We start from the raw sequence: 23280 nt of genomic DNA on the forward strand, positions 1-23280 counted from the left end.
CTTACTGAGCAGGTTAAGTATACTTTGAAGACTAGCCTCTTGCAGGCCCTTTACATAGAGCCCAGTGGTTCTCTTGCATGAAATAATTATTTGGCTCATATCAGGCGTGCTGGATATGCCAAATTTGGAGTTCCAGCACATACAGAGAAAAATTCAGAAGCTGCTAACCCCCCTTCCCTCTCCAGATATATTGTGTTGATGCTTTTGTTGGCGAGCATATTCAGAACACCATTGGCATTGATGCGTCCCATAAGGGGATATTTCGTATGGTTTGGTCCTTCCGTAGAGATGCTTGGTTAATTCGCTGCATTTTACTCAAAGCTGTACAAGTACTCAAATTGTTTTTTTGTTTTTAACTTTATTTAAAGTTTTAGTACCAAATGTCAAACAGACACTAACCTGTTTCTTTAAGGATTCTGAGCAGGCCACATGGCTTCTGCTATCAACTGAATTATTGTATTTCAGCTGCTTGTGAAATTACAGGGTCCTCCGATTGATGATGCAGGGTTAGGGTTAAAAGGGATTGAGAAAATTTTGGCAGATTCCTCCCTTCCCTTTTGGGTGACTTTCGTTCCTTCTGAAGTGCTTGGCACATACACTACTCAGTTTTTCTGCAAACTGAAAAAGTTGGGTTACCCTTTGGGTAACCTTTTAATGACCCACCTCCCAGCAATTTCCCAAATGGAAGTCCATAATAGCATTAATACCGTGAGCAATGTTTCAAACTCTGTCTTTCCTGGAAGACTAATGTTTTTTCATTCAGGACTGTTGCAATACAAGCATGTTTTCATAGACAAACAAGGGAACCCAGAGGTATGTCCGGGACCATGGGTATAGTTATTTATAGAGGGACAAGAGGTCCCTTTCGACAGATACCTTACAAAATGCACATTGTTTGTGTTTTAAAACTGATTTTGTCATCTGGGACATCCAGTACATAATATTACTAAAGATGATACCCACGTATGTAAAGCTGTGTACTATTTCCAAAAGCCCCCCTCCATCTATTCCCTTTTTAAATTTTTTGTGTGAGGTAAAAGTAATCCGCTTAATTTTAGCCATATTGATCTCCAAGCCACTGTCGGTACTACATTTGTCTGCTAGTGGGGTTTTAGTGATGCCAAGGGTAAATGAATGTTGGTGATGATTTTAATTAAACACAGGACATAACTCCAGAAGACCCAAAGGCACTCTCATGTATGTCACACATATAAATTATGAGCTAATCTTTCACTGCGCCACCACCTCTCCCCCCCGCCCCCCCCAAACCCCACCCCCCTGGACATCATTGCTTCCAAACGTTCCTTTCAGTAGAACTGGCATCAAATACCACCTGACCATTATTTTTTTTACATTTTCTTTGAATCAGCTGAAAATAGTAGATCTGGCTGCCCTCTGCTAAATACATATCAGACATTTCTTATATATATCTGGTGTCAGTTAAAAAACAATATAATTTAACTCAACACAGGAATTCGAAATGGTAAATAGATAAGTCATATAGCTCCTCTCTCTGGTATGGCTAGAATGACACCTCAAAAATAAGGAAAAGGTAAGCAAAGAACATGCCCATCAAAATGTAAGGCCGACTTACATGAGACCAAGGCTTTATAGTTCCCCAAGCGAAGCAACATCCCTATGCGAAATGGTTTGCAAGACCACTGTCTACCACCAGATAACAAAAGTAAAGCACACAATGTTAAGAGAACTATGAATTAGGCAAGCAACAAGAATACGAATGTAGCAGTATAAATGTCTAATATTGAACGGGTGAGGAGTCTCCTTCATTTCTTCCTGTATTTGCCCTTTAACTGTAATGATCGCAGTCCATTAGATTCCTCCCCCCAGTGTCTAATTTCCGTTCACTCTTGCATCCCAGGGCGACAACATGAGGTGAGGAACATAAAGCGGTATGTTGTTATTCACCTAAAATTCCAGGCCCTCCACTCGGCAGTGTTTGTTCCTGCTTTCCTCTGTGCTTATGAAAAAGCTTTTACCATTCTATTCCTCTGATTTTCAGAGGTCTTTCCTTCTCTATCGCGCTCTGGTTCTAAGTTCAAACAGTTCCGTATGACACCAACTGCCTGAGAGAGGAGCACTTTATCGAGCTCTTCACCAAGCACACACTATGGCATGGTTAAACATTTAAAGTCTGTTTCTGTACTATATTCTGTAGCCAGTGCCTGATTTCAATAGCAGCAGTTTTTTGTTTTAAATGCGACATTGAAGTGACCTTGTTGGTTGTGCTAATATGTGCCAATAGTACATTTGCAAAGTTTGGATAGGTCTCAGGGGCAGATGTTCAATAGGGATGGAGTGGCCCAGCTAATGGCACTGTGAGACTGTTACCTTCAGGAGAGACATTGTTATCATTCTAGTCGTCCAGCTCATAGGCTTTACCAACGCTTCACACTGTGGTCCCAGCATTATTAATTTGCAGTGCTGACCTTTGGCCTTGCGTCGGCTCTCCCAAGCTTTCAACAAAGAGCTAGTAGTAATGACACACTCTGTGAAGGTCAGGAGTTCCCCGATTTCCATATATGGATGACTGGCTGGTGAAGGTATGTTTCCCAATTTGTTTCAGACCATTTGACATGTACCATTGCTTGCTTCACTGCCCGAGACTTTTCCTAAACTAGCAAAAGTCGCACCTCGCTTTGACAGCCAACTTTCCAGCCATTTGAGGGGACATCCACCTTAACATTGTTGAGGAACAATTTAGACTTTGTGCTCTATTTCAGGAGAAGAACAGGCGGTATGTGCTAGATCTTTAAATGTTCGTGGACACTTCATTTTTGGTATTTTTATCACACAGACCGCACGATCCTTCATTGTCAATGGTGTTTATATATTATTTAATTAAACTTGCAAGAAAGGACTTGTATCGTAACATTAACTGCCCCTCTAGCTGAATGTCCCTGTTGTCCAAAACGAATACAGATAACATTAGACAGCTAGATACACTTAGAAAGAGGAGGCCCCCAATTCTAGTTCAAAAAATATTTCTAAAGCACTGAAAAAAGAGGATCAGTGATAATTGTTCCCACCAAAGTAAACTGACTTTACTTGTTATAGGCATACACTGCTCCATGTTCTACTTCTACACTCTGCATACTAGACTCCCATCAGTCAGTATACATTTTACACAGCATCTGAGTGAGGCTGCACAATGCCCTATTTGTATGATTGTGCACCAGAGTTTTGGGCCAGTGCCTTTATACAGTGGGGTCATTGGTGTAGTTGAAATTCCCCTGCATGACACTTTATTTTACTTTGGATTATATTCGTGTGATGCCTAAAAACGGCGACTATTGTAAAGCTTTAGTCTAATTGACTCAAGGGTGAATTGCTATGACTAAATTCATGATCTTATGATTGAGGTATGACTGATTTAATATACTTAATTGATGCAGCTGATGCTTTACTCTTTGTTGATTGCCATGACAATATGCCTGTAACAGGCCCCTGAGTGGTCCTACAGAAGTCTAAACATTTTCTGCCTCAGCTTCTGGCTTTGGGGATTCCCTACTCTGCTTTTAGTCCTCCTACCCTTACCGTCCTGGCAGTAAAACAGAAGTAAAAACGCAGGATCATTCAGCATCCATTATACTGCCAAGAAAAAGGCCTGAGGCCTTAAAAGGATGTCATGCTAGTTGACACTGCAAGATGACTGATAACAAATGGGACGATATGGGAAATTGGAGTGGATGATGAAAGGAACGACGAAGGGAACCTTTAGATGAGCATATAGAGGAGAGAGAGGAGGAAGCGCATAGCTAGAGGGAGGCAGAGGGAATACAAAGAGAGAAGGGAGATGAGAAAGAAGTGGGGCATAAAGGACAGGTAGGAAAAAGTCAGGTCTAAAGAGGAACAGCTAAAGTGGACAGGACCAGAAGGACAGTGGCTTTGATTCTCAGCTGTAATGGTCCAGCTAAAGGTTTAATTGACGAAGGCAGGGGTTGAAAAAAGTCTAAGAGCTTTTCAAAATGTTTTTTGTAAGGTGACCCTCATTTTTCCTTACAGAAGCACGACTCATGGGGTTTTAGGAGTTAACTTAATGATTTGCTTACTTGTTACCTAAAAGAAATCCAGCATTTAGTGAGCCTTGGGCAATGATTTCTGGTACTAGCACACAAAAACAAATGAAGGTGTTTGATGTCCACACTTTTAATCTGGATTACTTTACAGTATCTTGTGTAAGAGTATAAAATGAGCCCCTTCTCTGAATTAACTGGACATTGATAAGTGCCTTAAAATCTTTTGTCCCGTGCTCACTACGCCACTGGAGTCAAGCTATCCTGGCTGAAGACGGCTGATAGCCAGAAACTGGTCCTAGGATGCTTGATTCAGGTCCAGGGAAGACATGGCTTGGCAGTTCGGTCTGGACTGTTCCCATGAGGCACAGGGTCAAGACTGATTTGCATATGGCCATGTCTGAACTGGGGTGGCTTGATGAGAAAATAACGATGGATTAAACCCAGATCTGTGACTGGGGGTGTATGTTTTGCCATTGTGCAACATTCCGTCTAATATCTTGTGTGTTTTGCTCCTTAAATCTTTTGAGGCATGAAGACATTAATGGACCAGGGGTTCCTATTGATATTCAAGGCAACCTTTGACTCCTTTAATATGTACATTATTCTGCATCTGTGGTTAACAATGATTACTTCAAATCGGACTGTAGTGCTCTATAAGCAAACACAATCTGTAGATTCCCTTGCTTGTTTCTAGGCTTAACAGCATTATTTAATATTTTTTGGGAGTACAAAATACACTGCCAAGTGCGACAAGTAGATGCTGATTAAGGAAATGTATAAATATCATGACTTATTATATCACACTAATGAAACAAGATGTAGTTCTCTTTTAGTATATCCTATCCCAGTGCTTCATTTGAGCCAATGGTTTCCGGTGCCCGGCACCAGCACTTAATTATCAACACCGGTGCTTGTGACAATCTGCCAGAAGGTGGTGTGGTCCGGCTAACTTAGATACGACCACACCAATAGTTAGTCATTATCACCTGCCACCCATGGCATTGTTATAGCTTTAGGGATCTGAAGTAGTCCGAATTGTCACACTTGTAGGTGTGATGGGTAGTAGTCATGTTGTTCTTATCATTGGCAGCATAGCTGGGGCAATGTGTGGTGCAAGCTGCAGTGACCTCCTATCGAGAGCCCTGGCAGTTGTTTATTTTTTTCTTATTTTTTTCTAAATTAAGCACTGTCCTCTCCAGGTAATTAAGGCAACTGTCACATACATGTGTCTTGAGTTTTCTTAAATTCGAAATTGATAAATAAACATTAATAAATAGTTGTTCTTTGTTTATGCAGTATTCTTACTTTATTTTTGTTTGTTAGTGAGGACAAGAAAACCCGTGCGCATGCTGAACCAAACAGTGTTTTGGTGTTTTTACCAGGTAAAAGCCTTCTTTTCTGAGCTTGAGACTGTGAGAAATGTATTTTATTGCTGGAATTTTTCAAGCTGGATTTATTGAACTTGTTACTTTTTTATTTGCTCAGTTTGTAGTTAAGAGAAACCTAAATCATCCAATAGAACGAAAAAGTAAACTGATGCTTATTTTGCTGTTTAACATTTTAAACTGAGGCGGTTTGAAGGGGTACACTTATATTGTTAGAACAAATGCACCATCTTTGAGGTTCTTCTGTACTTGATGGATAATGGTAAGTAGAGAGATAACCGTGGACCGTATCAGTAGCATTACTCAACCAATTTTAATATTATTTCTACTTTGATTGCTTTTTGACAGACATGGTCTTGCAAAGATGCAGTGTCCAAAGATCTTGACATTTCTACTGACCTACGATTGGATCACTTGAAATGCCGATTTTACACTCATCAAAAATATTTTTTTCTTCACTTTCCATAACATGGATAACACTATTCACGAGTTAATATTTTTCTTTGACCAGGAATGATATCTTCGTGCGAGTCTGTCAGATGGGCCCACCTTATCAGAGAAGACCTCACACTAAGTTTTCAGCATGCTGCTTTTATGAATTGTTGATTTTGACAACATTGCTGGTGCTTTTAACTTGTAAATTAAAAGGGTTGAGACGCAATCTTGGGGACATGCAAGTCTCAATAGATGGAGGCCCTTTGCCGTTAAAGAAAACAATCATAAAACAAAATACAAAAACAAACCATAAAGGGTTATTCAAATGTAATAATCACTGCTGATGGCAAAAAGTAGGCAGTCGGAGTTAAATCAGCATCACTAGTACATTAAATAATAGCAATTGCGAGGAGTAACAACATAAGGTCGACCTACGAAGTAAGCAAATCGCGAGAACCAAAATATAAATCAGCAAGAGGACTAGCATAAATCTGCTCAGTTAAAAAGTCAAAGAAAGTACAAATCAAATTGTCATACTAACTTAAAGTCTGCATGGTTTGTAAAGGAAGAAAAGTCTAAGTATAAATCAGTAGGCACACTAGCATAGATGCTGCACAGTTCAAAAGGCAAGGTAATTCTGGCATATCTCCCCAAAAGATCACATTTTATAAGTTCCAGACATTGAAAAGCACACTCATAGCATCACTGACCTTTACCTCTAAACCTTGCTCCCCCCCCCCTCCCCCCCCCCCCCCCCCCCGCCCCTCTCTAAACTCCACTCACCTACTACTGTCAATTGCAGGTCCCAACACCGGTTTGTTTATCTCACTTTCCTGTCCTGATCTGCTTTCCTTTCCCCTTCTTACTTTTCCCCCTTACCTTCTTTGCCCCTTAGGATGTTTTGTCTCTGTTGGCCATGCTCTAATAATGTCATACTATTGTGTAAAGTTGTTTCATTATTTGTCTTTATTTTGCCATTCTCTAATAACTCGTGTTTTACTTTGTAACACTGTAACTTATTTAAAAAAAAAATTGTTACTTGCAATCCGGTTGATCTCATGTAAAGCGCTCTGATACCTCCGGGTCTAGCCAGCGCTATATAAAACTCTTCAAATAAATAAATGGTGAGATCTGACATCATGGGGCTGTACTAATAAAGTAGCCTGCACACAAACTTATAGTAAAACAAGAAAATGTGATACATAAAAATAAGAGACATTTATGAACATCAACTTTCATGTATATTTTTATAAGGCGTACATAAATGAGAAAAATTTGACATTTATCCAACAAGTAAAAACAATACACAATACAACTACTTAGAGCTGACCCGTGCAAAGAGCCTTGAATATGTTGCAACTACAGGAACACTCTTATCATGGCTTCCCTCTTCAGGAACACAAATTAATACGTTTCAGCTCGGCAAATTAAACAACACCAGGAAATTAATTCTGTTTTACTTCCTTTCTGCAAAGACAAAGCAGCAAAGAGAAATTTACACATTTGAAGCTCATTCATATAATTTTAAAAGCTGCATTTTTAAATTGTTGCTGCTAAATGAATGAGTGCAAGTGGCCTAGTCATGTCAAAAAAAGCATGGATTATCCCAACCAAAGCACAGTAAATAATTGGTTAAAGAACGTTCCAAAATCATCAAAACGATTAATTGCAATAGTTGATAATTGGATGCGTTATGATATATCTGTTATTTCTGAAACAGAGCCTCATCTTCCTGTTTAGCAGCATATTTCAGAACCTTTGCTGATTGATCCTTGGTTATTGATTGTTCCTTGGTTCTGCACTTCGAGATTTTTGTGTGTGTGCGCGTGTTTTTTTTTGCATGCAAGTGATGGCTGGCTTAGCTACTCTTTTTTATCAAGTCGTGATATATTCTCCAACTGACATTTGAAAATGAGTCCCCAGAGATTATACCGGTTTTGTTTTAACTTGTCTCCTTTAATGTTTAAAATATCTGGTGCTGTGAAGCGGCTTAGCAGTGGCCTCGGCTCATAAAAAAAATTAATTAATTTTAGCTCCATAATCAAACATTTCAATTTTTAGGACACTGTTCTTATATTCAACCGTCACTACATGTAGAATGCTCAAAATTGTTCACCCCTTCATTAAGCTACTAATTGCTGAACAGGACTGCACATTAACCACCCTTGTTAAAAATTAAAACAAGTTGAGGTGGGTCTTGCTGATCATACAGATTGCTGCTTTCTACTTTGGTGCTGGTTCCTCCTCTCAAACTGCCTACTTTGGAGGAGCATGAGCTTCCGGGTAGATAAATATTTGTGCTGAGAAGTACTGGGGAATGTGGTGAGAACCAGATTGATTACATGATTTCTTCCTGGCACCCTTGTGAACATAAAGGGTCCTATTCTTCTACCCCTGTGCTCTATTACTCTGTCATGGACTCATTCCAGCATGCCACACTTACAAAACCTTCCGAAGAACTTCCCTAGTCTGGTTTCTGCAGGTAAGGATTTTGATTTAAGGCTTTTTTGTCGTTGTTTAACGACATTGATGTGACTATTTTGTTCACTGCAGTTAACCTGTTGTGGATTTCATACATTGCCATTTCAATTGAAATAAGCCATGTGAAAATCTCTCATGCATTGTATATGTTGAGAGGCAGGCTTATGTGGTCATATTGTCTGTTTTCTGCACAATATCTTTGTTTGTGTTCCATTGCAACACTGTTAGCTTGTCAAAGTGAGAAAAAACATGCATAAATATGCACACAGTGGGCATACACATCTTTGACACATACTTTTAAAATCCTTTCTTATTGCTCCATGGAGATTCAGGGAGAGGTCCTGACCTGCTTCAGCACCTGAATTAGACATTTAAAAAAAAGGCGAAGAGAGATGGTCCAAGTCTTAAAGCTCTAGGCCTTGTATTCAATGCAGGTCCGCAAGCAATGCAATATGAAGAGAGATCTGCATGAACAGGAGAGCAACCCCTCCCACAACAAAGGGGACAAGGTTCTTAAAACCAGACAACAATATATTTCCCCTCCGTAAATAATTGCTACTTTGTTTCCTTATCCTAATATTCGGCCTCATTGACCCTTGCACTGTAAATTACCAAATAGGTACCTGTCAGACTCAGCAAACCTATACATATAGGTTTTTCCTATTTTACTGTTATAAACTAACGTCACAAATTAATTTGTTCCTTTAAAATATGTAAAAAGAAATGAAATTCTGCAAGACACTAAATGAATGAATGAATCTTTCTCTATTGTTAAATTTAATTAAAAGCATAGCAATATTTCGATAAAACCAGACATGTTGTTAAAAAAAAAAAATAATACACATGTTAAAATTCTTGGTTACCAGTAGTATGTTTACAGTTGAGAGAGTCATGTCGGGACAATATTGTAGCAACTAATAAAGTGTATTAGTGAAAACACGCATAGGGTATTCCTTCTTTGTGAAAAAATTCCCATCAGTTGTCGACCGAAACCATCCTATTCATCATCTGGGATCCTTCACTCCTGAAGGTAAGATAGTTTACCCACAGCAGACAGACAGATGTATTCGCCTAATCTGACCTGTGAGACCCAGTGAATTCTATGGTGTATGAAGGTGTAGGGTGACAACTGTAGAGCAGTGCAAAACTGTGAAACTTAAAAAGTGAAAGTGTGTGTGTATCAATAGATAAAATTGGATAGTGAAGGGGTAAGGAACCTTTAATATGCACCTCTTCACTCCCAAATCAATAAAAGAGTGCGATGATAGTAGTATAAACAAACAACTACTATGAAGTGTGTTAGGTCAACATGTTTCTGCAGACTAAGTGGAGCCAAAAGGTATCCTGCTGCTTCATCAGGACCATTAACGCTACTGCTCAAATATAAAGTGTAAAAAGAATTTTTATCACCTAAGTGTTAATTAGATCATCTTTCTCCTGACTTCATGGTCCATAGTACGCCAGGTGACCAGGAAACACACATGCAGATACATAGAAAGACAAACACATTACAATTAGTCATGGTTCAATCACTGGATTCCGATCATTTTTATCCAGTAAGATAGCTTAGGGCAGATGAAATATCTTCCTTGTGTCCATTGAGGCATATGTACTCTCACGTACACAAAATCTACAAACTCACTCACCTATGTGGCAGGAGAGATAAGCTCCCCCTCACCTGGCCCTCGCTCAGGTAATTTGGAGCACCGCTCTTGTGGACAGAGAAAATAAAAATAATAAAAGAAAGGTATTTAGTGTGATATATCCAAAGAAATAACTGTGCACAACTGTCTCAGGCCAAAAACAATGCGGAGGTTATCATCTATATAACTTAGCTTGATACTAGTTCTCGTTAGCGCTCATAGCTTGCAACTCTCTCAGCCCACAGTGATATAAGGATTAATTTAGTCTTTAAGGGCGTAAGCGCTAAAAAAAGCCTCAAGTCTCTGTTTTGTTCGGCATTATGCGAAATTCTTCGTTACTCGGTTTTTAGAAAAAACCGTATCGCACCCGTCATCATACAATCACTGTCCGCCCTCCTGACAGAATGTTTTAAAACCGGCATGTATTGTCGGTGCGAGCTTTGTTTTGTGCACTTCTAATAATCATCGACCCGCAGCACAGTACACTTACATGCCGCTTGTCCAAAACCCTTTCCTGACACTGCGACCTTGTCTCGTTTTTTTACAATCATGGGTTCCATGTCCACCCTTATTTATCCATTAGCATGAGTAAAGATTGTCAGGTCGGCAGACTTATGCACAAGAGCGTTTGTTTAAAACAATCCCTCCGCGCCGGTACAGCCAATCGACAGAACAACAGAGTCCCCCATTTAACACATAGGCTAGAATCAATGTCAGCCCCCGTTGCCCCAGGTTCCTAACTGTGCCCACACTCACCTTCCCGTCGGTACTCCAGACGTTCTTCTGGGCTGTCTTGGGGAGGTACCGACGTGGAGCAGTATGGGGCATTTAAACCAGTTCCCATTCACGTTTAACGTGCTGGTTGCGGCAACTGTGGAAACTGTGCAGCCTGCCCCCAAACTTTGAAAACATCTAGCATCGACATTGGCACCAATCGCCCATTGGCAACAACGACGGTTCACAAATTGCAACAGTCAGAACCTCGTGTATCTAATCACCTGCCCCTGCAATCTGAAATACGTGGGGATGACCATGCGCAAAATAAAGGTGCGCATTTCTGAGCACAAGAGCTCAATTAGGTGTCACAAGCAGGCCACAGGCTGTACCGGCGTGGAGGGATTGTTTTAAACAAACGCTCTCTCGCATAAGTCTGCCGACCTGACAAACTTTACACATGCTAATGGATAAATGTGGGTGGACATGGAACCCATGATTGTAAAAAAACGAGACAAGGTCGCAGTGTCAGGAAAGGGTTTTGGACAAGCGGCATGTAAGTGTACTCTGCTGCTGTTCGATGATTATTAGAAGTGCACACAACAAAGCTCGCACCGACAATACATGCCGGTTTTAAAACATTCTGTCAGGAGGGCGGACAGTGATTGTATGATGATGGGTAAGATAGTTTTTTTTTCAGAAAACCGAGTAACAAAGAATTTCGCATAATGCCGAACAAAACAGAGACTTGAGGCTTTTTTAGCGCTTACGCCCTTAAAGACTAAATTAATCCTCATATCACTGTGGGCTGATAGAGTTGCAAGCTATGAGCGCTAATGAGAACTAGTATCGAGCTAAGTTATATCGATGCTAACCTCCGCACTGTTTGTGGCCTGGGACAGTTGTGCAAAGTTATTTCTCTGGATATATCACACTAAATACCTTTCTTTTATTTTTATTTTCTCTGTCCACCAGAGCGGTGCTCCAAATTACCTGAGCTGTGGCCAGGTGAGGGGGGCTTTTCTTTTTTGTAGATTTTGTGTACATGAGAGTACATATGCCTCAATGGACACAAGGGAGATATTTTATCTGCCCTAAGCAATTTTACTGGATAAAAATGATCGGAATCCGGTGGTTGAACCATGACTAATTGTAATGATTTTGTCTTTCTGTGTATCTGCATGTGTGTTTCCTGGTCACCTGGCGTACTATGGACCATGAAGTCAGGAGAAAGATGATCTAATTAACACTCAGGTGATAAAAATTCTTTTTACACTTTATATTTGAGCAGTAGCGTTAATGGTCCTGATGAAGCAGCAGGATACCTTTTGGCTCCACTTAGTCTGCAGAAACCTATTGACCTAACACACTTCATAGTAGTTATTTGTTTATACTACTATCATCGCACTCTTTTATTGATTTGGGAGTGAAGAGGTGCATATTAAAGGTTCCTTAACCCTTCACTATCCAATTTTATCTATTGATACACACACACACTTTCACTTTTTAAGTTTTTCACAGTTTTGCACTGCTCTACAGTTGTCACCCTACACCTATATACACCATAGAAATCACTGGGTCTCACAGGTCAGATTAGGCGAATACATCTGCCTGTCTGCTGTGGGTAAACTATCTTACCTTCAGGAATGAAGTTTGAATAGGGTGGTTTCGGTCGACAACTGATGGGAATTTTTTCACAAAGAAGGAATAACCTATGCGTATTTTCACTAATACACTTTATTAGTTGTTATTGTTCTGTCTTCTCCTTTGCAGATACTTAGTTAGTCATTTTTTTCTTTGACCCATTGCTCCTTTTTGTTGGTATAACTGGTATGGTAGGGGTGGTAGCAATGCATGGTCGTTAAACATCCCCTAGGACCATCTTTTCCCTGTTGTCTTCATGGGACAATATTGTAACCAATTTAATATACATATTGAAAATTGATGGTCAGTAGTGATACGTTTACAGGCAGACGAGACAATATTTAAACAAATATGTTTCAAGGGTTTTTCCTCTTTTTTGATAAAGTGGTGTTGTGCTTGTTGGGATACCAGTTCAGATTTATTTCTCGTATAAAAGTAAGAATTTTACCAAATTGCAGTTAAGTTGCGGGTCGTTTAGAACAAGACACTTAAGTATGGCAGATCTGCAGAAGCGAATGCCCCTAGCGTTAAAAGTTTTTTTTAGCAATAAAAGCAGATTTGATTTTAAATCGGTACATATGCAGATTAAATTATCAAAGTCCTGGTTTGGGGCACCACACAGAGTACAAGACGACGGGCCATTATATTTCCAGGTTGGTTGATCAGCATTAGTAAGTAGTGTCCCAAGGCATATTGCTAGCAGTTTCCTTTTTAAGTGTATGGATGTTTTACTAGTGTATGCTTCAGTTGTAAAATCTAATACGATTGCAGTACCATCCACATGTGAGAGAGCTTACTGAATATAGTTTTATCTTCCATTAGCGAGTGCTTTTTTTCTATTTTATTCAGTGTTTGTCAATGTTTTGTACGGTAAGTTCAGTTGCCAAAGATCTGTCACCTTCGTTGACTTTATTGATTGCTGCAGGTACTTGTTAAAGGATGATCGTGGATCATTCTCCTGAGCTTTCCAGATGGCACTATTAACCGGGTTCTGACGGTTTGACCAGATTTCATACCCTAGTTTTATTGTCGTGTACATTCTTGCTATGTGTTGCTGCAGTAGTTCAAATTCTAGGCGGATCTGTGCTTGGGAAAAATTTTGTGATAGACCAAAAACTGATATGAATGTTTTTGTTTGCATTCTCTCAAGGATTGCTGCTTTTTTGCCTTATTGAACTTCAGTAGCATAGGCTAAGGTCGGCAGGAGTTTAGCTTTAATGACTGCTAATGGTATAAACGAAGGACTGCTTAAATTGCAAGACACCATTACTAAAAAAAAACACTTGTAATGCAAAAAAACTGTCAACTGGGTATTTTGATGAATTTCTAGGTCTACCCTACCTTCAGCATAATGCCAATGTATATCAAATAACTGTGAAATAGATATAGAGGATGTTCTTTGTAGTACACAGTGCATCATCAACATTTATTTTGTTTAGTTTACATATAGTTCTTTAACTCCTCCCACGCTTGTGACGGAACAGTTACGTCACGCCCCTCGTGTGGGCTGTGCTGGTGATGGAACGGTTCCGTCAGGGCCCGCTCGCCGCGCCTGCGCGGCGCGTTCTATTGAGCGGGCGGGGCTGTGACTGAACCGTTTCGTCACAAGCACAGCTCACCGAGGGGCGTGACGGAGCGGTTCCGTCACCAGCGTGAGAGTGCCGCGCGGCCCCCCGCCCCTTAGCCCTGAGGCTTAGAACTAGAGAGAAAAGAAGTAAGAGGTAAAAAAAATTGTATCCACAAAATGTTTTTGCACGGAAAACAAATTAGGATTAAGGAACGCTGTCAACCAGCCTGTTTGTTTTATACTGTAGGTTACTGTTAACACCAAACGCACCATAAGAAGTAATTGAGGCGGCTAGCCCGCACTGGTTAAATACAACGAACTGGTGATTCACCATAAAGATTAAGCCTACTAACAAATTACAGGTCTAATTTAGACTTCTAGTCACAGATTCCTTACCTTAGAACATTCCCCAGGTGTCCGACTGGATCTGTAAAATATTGAACAGTACCTCTGCGTGCCGGTAGGTGGCGTCGATCAGCCCTGCGATGCTAGTATAGACGCCAACCCAGTTGCTGTCATCAGGTCTTTTCTTTCAGTGCCATTAGCGCAGATCTGAGGAGAACTACCACAGTCCATTTGGGGACTATTTTTCAACATTTTGTCTATTCATTATTTGATCTTAAGCTCCAAGCTTGTAAAGAGTCTGTCCGCTAAAAAACCTGCAGAGTTTAAACTCTGGATCCTGTCACAGGCAGATGTCTGTGACAGATCATCACCTTCCATGTGTCTGAAGCCGGGCCACAATTCCAAAGCTTGCTTCGACTGTTGAGTGATGAACTTTAAGGCAGTTCTGAAGAGCTACCTGAAGCTCTTGGTTGCCTGATGCCAATTGACTTTGTGATGCTCCAGGTCCCATTCGCGAGGAAGGCCTGGGCTCGCTCGTGGAGCTGTTTTTCCCGATGGCCATCGTTGCACTCGAAGTAGTCGGTAAGTCTCACAAAAATTAAAAGAAAGCGAAGCTTTCTTCGATGTCCCTGCGCTAACCCTAGTCTTGTGACGAGACATGGAAATGGCACAATAAATCAAGGCTCCACTCTCATGTGTCAGCCATGGAGCCTGATTAAGCGTCTGCTCCACACCTCAGAACTTGTCGAAGCAACCCCCTGCCAGCTGAAGAAATTTTATGAGGCCATGGACCTCATATTTGGCAGGGCGACCCCCTTTGGAAATACCTTCAGGCCCCAAGGATTCGGCTGGTGCCCCCAATGCATTCCCATAGACGGGTTAGCCCTTGGCGCCAGTCGAGTCCTTTAGATGCATTTGTGGATTGGTTCCGGACGCGAGACTACGACCTTCAACAGAGTCTGTACAGTGGTGCTGTTCTTGGTGGCTTTGACGCCCCTCAGCGATGCAGACCCCATCGTTATATTGAGTCCAATTTAGAGGTGGATCTATGTTTGATGAAACACGGCATTCGGAATTGTAGACTGTGCCTCCTTTTACTATTAGGCACTGTGATCAATATGAATGGGGCAGATCTGAGGATCCTAATTGTTATCCTGACCCCATGGAAGAGCCCGAGGATAAACTGGTATAAGGAATTGGTGGATGCCGGTAGTCTAGATACCTTTCCAGGCACTAGCCGAGTCTTTCCTACAAGTGTGGATATGGAGGATGAAGCTTCATTCGCCATGGTGATGAGGAAGGAAGCTTATGTCCTGTACCTTACGCTGTCCTTAGTGGCAGTGAAGATGAACGTCTTGACAGAGGTGCTTTATCTGTGAATTGTAGCTCACCCCCAAACCTCCCCTTACCTTTAATTAAGCCCTCACTGATGTCCCACTCACGGTATAGGCCAAGCCTTGCACAGCGGTTCCTGTACACAAGATGATTGCCCGCTGCCATCGCCCTTCTCTTGGGGACCCAGCTTTCCTCATACAACATCCCACCCTAGATAGTCTCGTTTTCCAGGCCTCCACATCCAAAGGCAATCCTGGTCTGTTCCTTACCACACCAATAGATAGGGAATCCAAGAGGTTGGACACCATCGGGGAAGATTTTCTTTTCCACCACCCTGGTACTGTGCTCAGTGAACACCACATGCTTTATGGGCTGGTATTCCCACCCAGTTTTGGATTTGGTTGCGCAAGTGCTGCCCATGGTCTTAGAGGAGGCACAAGCCATCCTGTCACAGGCTATTGCCGCTGCAGGGACTCCGCAAAGTTCACTGTGCTATGGAATGGAATGGATACAGCCGACTCACTAGGCAGGGTGATGTTTAGTCAAGCACTCTGTACCGACGCCTGATTGAGTTCTACTGGCTTTTTCAGGGATGTCCAGGCATCCCTTATGAACATGCCTTTCAAAGGCACTCTACTGTTTGGCAAGAAAGCAAATTCGGCACTTGATTGCAGCCCATCTGACATGGTCATGGGTACAAGTCTTCTCCTACCTCGACAATTGGCTGCTGAAGGTGGGATTGTCTCAGGCAGTCGTCACCCACCACCAGACAACTACGGGCCATAGTCATTTGCTGGGGTTCACTGTCAACATATCAGTCACACCTGAATCTCTTAAGCTGCTCACTTTCATCTTAGCCCTGCTGGATGCAATTCCGTTTCAGGCCTATCCTATTCACCGGAACTGCAAGGCCAGGATATTCATGCTTTGATTCCCTTGTTTCAGCCTCTAGCCTGGATTTTGGAGTGACTGACTCTGAGCAGCTGAGCCTCATGGCCTCCTGCCTTCTGCTGGTAACACATTCCCGCTGGTGTATGCATTATCTGCAGTGGGACCTGAAGTTCCAGTGGCCGCTGCATCAGGGTTATCTCTCTGACCTGCCCCAGATATCGAAGAGAACTGAAAATATCTACAGTTGTAGCTGATGAACTGTGATTGGGTCAGCAGGAGACCCCTCTTCCATCTCTTCCAGCCCACTGTGGTGACAAATGCGTCACTCCTGGTTGGAGTGGCCATTTGGGAGAAATGGAGACTCTGCCTGACATAAACTGCTAAAGATGAGAGCCATTCACTTGGCATTGAAAGACTTTCTTCCATCAATAAAAGGCTGGTTTAGGTGTTCACAGACATCACCACCGCCATGTGGTATTGCAGCGGATGGGATGGGGTTCATGGGGCCCTATCTCAAAAGGCCCTGCATCTCTGGACTTGGCAGGAACATCAGGGCATATTCCTGGTGGGCTCTCTGAATGACAGAGCATAGCCTCCTAGCTATTGATGCCTCGCAAATCGTGTGTCCATCCAGAGGTTGTGAAAGGTCTCTTCCACAACTGAGTAGAACCTTGGTTAGATATTGTCGCCACTGCCGATAACGCGCAATGTCAGCACTTCTGTGTGCTGGAGTTTTCAAGGCCACTCTCTCTCAGATGCTCAATTCATCTCATGGAATTCAGGTGTACGTCTTTCCACCAATATCACTCCTGCCCAGAGATCTCAAGAAGACCAGGAACGACCGGGCCATGTCATTCTTGTGACTCAAGATGGGGCCTGGCGATTATGGTATCTTGAACTCTTGAGCATGAGCATTGGTCCTCTGATTAGGCTTCTCTTTCGGGGGGGTCTCCCATCGCAGCAACAGGACAGGGTCATGCACCCAAACATGCACACCCTTCGCTTTCATGCATGGAGAATTAGCAGCAGCATTGACCGTTTTAGACCTTCCTTCAGAAGTCTGAAAAGTCATTCTAACAGGCAGGTGTACCTTAACTTAGACTGTATACGCCTGCATTGGGGCAGATTTGTGGCATGCTACACTGCCAAATATGTTGATTTTCTCTCTGCACCTTTGTCTGAGGTGGTGAGGTTTGTTTTATGTTTAGCCTGGCAAGACTCTGGACACAGTAAAAGGGTATCTTTCAGCCATATCCGCTTTCATACAGTTGCCAGAACTACCAACCCTCTTTGTCACCAAAGGCTGCGACCACTTCGTTAGCTTGCGGAGTTCCCATCCTGGATGTTTGTCAGGCTGCTGCGTGGGTTGCGTGGGCTTCTTTGCACTAGTCTGCCTGCACCGACCACCCCCTTGTCGGGCTTATAAAAGTCCCGGGGACCATCACCTATTGCTTTTAATTAATGCAAGGGGTGCCGGCGCAGCAACCCCTGCTCCATGGGGATCCCCACCCCCCAGAGAAAAACTCCAATGCGCGGCTTGTGTGCTCCCAAAGCAAACCCGGGAACGACCACCTCCCCGGGACATTAAAAATATGTATGCAGTTGGCCCACTGGGCTTGCCCACGCCCCTGAGTACCACCACCTCCCCAGGGCTAAACATATGAAATGAAAGCAGGTCGTCCCCTTCCCAGGGCTAAACATAAAGTGAATGCGGGCCCCCCACAACATAGCCCTGGGGACCACCACCTCCCTGGGGCTAAAATAAATGAATGTAGGGAGTCCGTCGCAGACCCCCGGGGACAACCAACTCGCAGGGGCTAAATACTACAATGGAGGGGGATCGCGTGGCACCCCTCATGGGCCATGGATGGCCCTGGGGACCGCCATACCCCAGGGGTGGCGCCTGCTACCTTCCGAGGTGCACACCTTTGGATGGTAGCCGTTTGCTTTTGCTTGGTGGGAGCGGACATCTCCCACTCGTCAGCCACCAAGCAAAAGCAAACATAGCTCTGCTTTCTGCAAGCTGGAGCTGGAGCTGTCAAACCGCTCCGGCTTGCAGAAAGCGGAGTTCATCTGTTTCCCTGCACGTAATATGCAGCAGCCCCCTGTCTGTCAGAGCAATGTCGGCTCCCGCAGGAGGCAGGGAGCCAGCTCGGACTGCAGGGGCCTTAAGGCTCCTCCTCCCAGCGTACCATTGCACACTGCGTGCCCACGTGACATGGCTGGGTCCTGGGGTCCCCGGGGTCGAAATCAGCCCAGGGATGGGGGCCGTGCGGACCCACTCCTGATTAGCAAACCAAAGAAGCACTTAATTCTCTGTAAAGTACAAATCATCCAAGTGTGTTTTCTCTGCAGTTCCACTTTATAAAGTTATATGGTGCAGACGATTGAGGTAATATCACATTGGAAAAGTTACAGACACGCAAGGTCACTGGAGACATTTCCTTGGCATCCTTTATGCAGCTGTAGTGTAGTAGATGCACTAATCATTTACCCAAAAAGGTAGCACTTAATAATTAGCCAGTAGAAAGTACTCCAGTTGGGTAGAGATGTTGCAGAAAGTGGTGGCATCTTCTTGGATAAACTTGCTGGGCAGGATTCATTCTGGCACAACCTCCATGAGAAGCACTAACAGATATAAACAAAGCAGGTGACATGTTAAAGCTCCACTTCTGAAAAGTAGTAATCATCCTAACTTTGCACCCATGGCCAAGGCACAGAAAGTGTTTTTTCTCTGCATTTCCACTGAAAAGTTATCTATAATCTGATGTATTGTCTGTGACGAGGGGGTTCTCTTTTGTCATCTGCTGCTGAGACAATACATAGTGTTTTAATTTTGCCTAGAAGCCCCGTCTACCCCCCCCCCCCTTCTCCCAGGATGATGGACATAGTACTAAAAAGGTCCCAGAGCGTGTTCCCTGCTGATTTTGGAGACTGGGTCTTCATACCTAGAAATACACTCACATCTACACCAAAGAAACACTTCTGTAAAGTACAAATAATCCACATGTATTTTCTGGGAAGTTCCACCTTATAAAGTTATCTGTTAAAGGCGCTCGAGCAAGAATCACATTGGCAACGTTACAGCCACAGAGGGCCACTGGAGACATATCCTTGGCGTTGTTTGAACAGCTGTAGTGTAAGAGATGCACTATACATTTACCAAACAGGGTAGCACTTACTAATTAGCCAACAGAAAGGGCTTCAGTTGGGTAGAGGTGTTGCACAAAACGATTGCCTCTTCTTGGATAAATACGCAGGGCAGGATTCATTCTGACACGATGCTAGTTTCACGGAAATTAAAACCTCAACAGGTTACAGTTCAAAAATACCATTTTTCGAAAAAGTTGAATTTCACTGAAAAGAAACAAAGGTTACAGGGATGTTATAGTTGGGAAATAGAATTTTAAAAACCTTAGAAATTCAATCAATCTGGTGTTGCTGCCAACCTCTTACCTTTGCTCGTGCTTTTTTGTAATGTGTTTGTACTTCCTTGTTACAAATAGAGAAGGTTGAAAAATCAAGAAAGGCAAATCAAGAGTCTTGTAAAAGAAAGTTTAACGAAGACAGATGGAGAGAGTTGTATAGATATATTTATTTATTTGAAGAATGTTATATAGCGCTGGCTAGACCCGGATGTATCAGAGCGCTTTACATGCGGATCATAGATAAACTTGAAAAGATAGATAGATAGAATGATAGATTTGCAAAGAGATAGATGAATACATAGACTTGCAAAGATAGAATTTCAAAGATAGATATATAGATAGAATTGCAAAGATAGATTATCACAAATAGGTGGATATATAGATAAGTTAAGAGAATAACTGACTTGCAAACATAAATAGATCTGCAGATAGACTTGCAAAGATAGAAGCTGCAAAGATAGAGGCACCGAGAGATAGAGGGACAGACCGGTAGATAGACAGTAGCTCCCTGCTTTACTCTTTTCTACGCCTCGGACGGCCACTCCACATAATTACAATGCAATCAATACCACATGTTTACTATCCACATAATTCCACTGCACACCATGTCACTCCATAACACATTGGTAAAAGACATTAGGCCATATGTATCAACACCCTGATTTGCGATTCTCAAATAGCGATTTTTTAGAAGTCGCTATTTGAGAATTGCAAATAGGAATGTATGTAAAAAATCACAATTTTTGTTGGCGATTTCTTAACACCTTGGCTGCTAGGGATATTTTTCTCCAGCGCTGGATTCTCAGATTTATCATTGTTCATGACGAGCTCAGCTCGTCATCAGCACAGCTCAACTGTGCCTCATGACGAGCTGAGCTCGTCATGAGCATCGAAGGGGTTAATATTCCTTAAGGAGGCCCATAGGAATGAATGGGAAGTTATTCTCAATTTGCGATTCCCAATTTGAGAATCGCAAATTGAGAATTTTTTCAAGGGTGCAGGGGTGTCAAAAGGACACCCTGATGCACCCCTGTAATAAGCATGGGTGCACATGTGGAGCACATACATGCCCTGAGGGCATGTATCTGCTTTACATTGCACTTTGAAAAATGCAAAAAAGTGTTTTTTTTTTAAAGAAATCTCAAATTACCACCAACTTGAAGTTGGTGGTAATTTGCGATTCCTTAAGGCCAAATTGCACTTTTTTGGTGCTTCTTACATTGCATTTAAGGAATCGCAAAATTTACAATTCCTTAAATGCAATCGCAAAATAAGGAATCGCAAATTTTGCGATTCCTTATTTTGCCTTAATACATACCATTTGGCAAAATTGCATTCGCAAACGCTGAAATTCTGCGACTTTCTGCGTTTGCGAATGCAATTTTGCTTGATACATATGGCTCACTGTCATTTAAATGGCCAATAGCTCTAACTCAAGCAAATGCGAGACCTGTTGCATTTTCAATGCTTGTTTTATTATTTGTTTACATCTGTTAATCTTTTCCCGAGAAGTGGCATAGGCGCCGGAAGTACTGAGTGATATCTGAGATACCCGCTCTGGAGTGAAGATAAAAGAGCAAAAAGATGCCTTTAAGTGTTGCTTTTACTCTTGTACAGAGGTTGCATGTCAGACGAGACCACCTGCCAAACAGCTGCTTATTGTTTTAACATAGAGATTGAGGTTTGCCTTTCTTTTCCTGACTGCAGAGTGAGAGGAGATTTTGAAAATTTGCAAACATAAATACCTGTAAATGAAATGTACAAATATTTCAAAACTGCAAATAAGAAAGGACAAATGAAGCACTCCTTTTCTAATTCTGAAGTGTCGTGGAAGAATTTAGTGCGATCAAAACAAAACATGATACTTTACTTGGTGATGCGCAGAAGATAAATATTCTCTAGTGTCAGTGGCTTAGCTTCCATTGGTGAAGCAGGTGCAGTGGAACAGATACCTGGGAGCCACTGACGCCAGTTTTTTTCTGTATTTCACAATGAAACAGGGGCGCCCGTTTCCTTCCTTGCATTCAGGTCCATGACACACTGGCTAAGCCACTGTCTGGTACCCAATTCCACACATTATCCTTGGTGCACTGCCTAGTTGCCAGTAAAGGTACATGTCTGTGCAAATTTAGTGTCCATAACGCTGGAAAATGTGTTGTCTCTGGAAGACCGTGCGCTAACACACCATGTACCACCAGTTACACACCACACCGATTTGCGGTAAATGTTTGCCAGTAGCCCGCAGCAAGGCCCCACGCATAAACCCGCCTCCTCACCCTGCTCTTTGGGTCATAGCTTAATTTGGTCAGAAACTGCACGTTTTTGGTAAATAAATACACAGACCGGTAGATAGGCGCACAGATATGTAAATAGGCAGATAGGGTTGCAAAGATAGATAAACGATACAGGTGAGATTCAAATAGTAATACGATTGTTACATATCTATTGAGGCACGACCTAAAATGCAGTGAAAGGAAACTAGAAAGACATACACGCATGACATACACACTAAACTGGTTTACAAGTACAGCCTTGGTCTTCAGTTAAAAATTGGATCAGAAACAGGCACGCAGCGACATCAAGGTATTAGACAGGAACCTCCATTTTTATTTTGCCAAACAAAACTCATTGTTCACTACTTCCCGTCACTGTACGATAGTGATGTTATCTAATAACCTTGTGAGGTAGAAGGCTGGGAGGACGTGGGATTTACTAAGCTTTTTTTCCTTGTGAAAAACTCCTCTGCACCCGTAAAAAGGCTCAACACGTGCCAGCATATCTAAGCATGATTTGTTTGGGTGAAGTGTACACGCATATATAGCATCGATTACAGAACCTAATGTCAGAAAAATGAGTGCAGGTCGCCATTGCATGTAAATTCTATACTGCATTATCAAACAAACTATGCCAAAGTCAATAAGTCTCTCTTTAATGTGCCAATGGATATAAGCTTAAGCATGTACAAATGTGCATAGCTTTGTGTGTCTGTTTTAAATCATTACAAGCAAACCTGCTGGCTTTGCCAATCCTTGTCCATGTCCATATAGTGAGCTTGTACTCCATACTTGTTTTTGCGACTTATATAGATAGCTCACATTATTCCAGAAAAATAATAGTCCTATACTCTTTCGAAAGGCACAACTGCCGAGCCCGCTACTTGACTTCCTTTCTTTTAACTTATTTGCAGAGTATAACATAACATATTAATAGCACTCATATATATGGAGTCACCATAATAATTTAATTTAAGCAGTGTTTGACTCGAGTCGTACAGAGTAATAGAAGACAGTAACTGCAAGTAGCCTAACATGGATTATTCAATCTATCAATCAATCGGGATTTGTAGAGCCTGGCAGCTTCACCCGTGAGGGTCTC

At 42.2% G+C, this 23280-nt stretch overlaps 1 protein-coding gene across 1 annotated transcript in view; it reads left to right on the top strand.

Annotated features, from left to right (window-relative positions):
- The window catches only part of TDRD9 (tudor domain containing 9), a 2495642-nt gene that overhangs the window by 687162 nt on the left and 1785200 nt on the right, over positions 1 to 23280 (top strand). The window contains exon 9 of the mRNA XM_086937885.1: positions 5361 to 5419. Coding sequence (XP_086794011.1) covers positions 5361 to 5419 — 59 coding nt within the window. The remainder of the gene's footprint in view (positions 1 to 5360; positions 5420 to 23280) is intronic.

The sequence above is a fragment of the Lissotriton vulgaris genome, chromosome 9, assembly GCF_964263255.1.
Source record: "Lissotriton vulgaris chromosome 9, aLisVul1.2, whole genome shotgun sequence".
NCBI classification, from domain to species: domain Eukaryota; kingdom Metazoa; phylum Chordata; class Amphibia; order Caudata; family Salamandridae; genus Lissotriton; species Lissotriton vulgaris.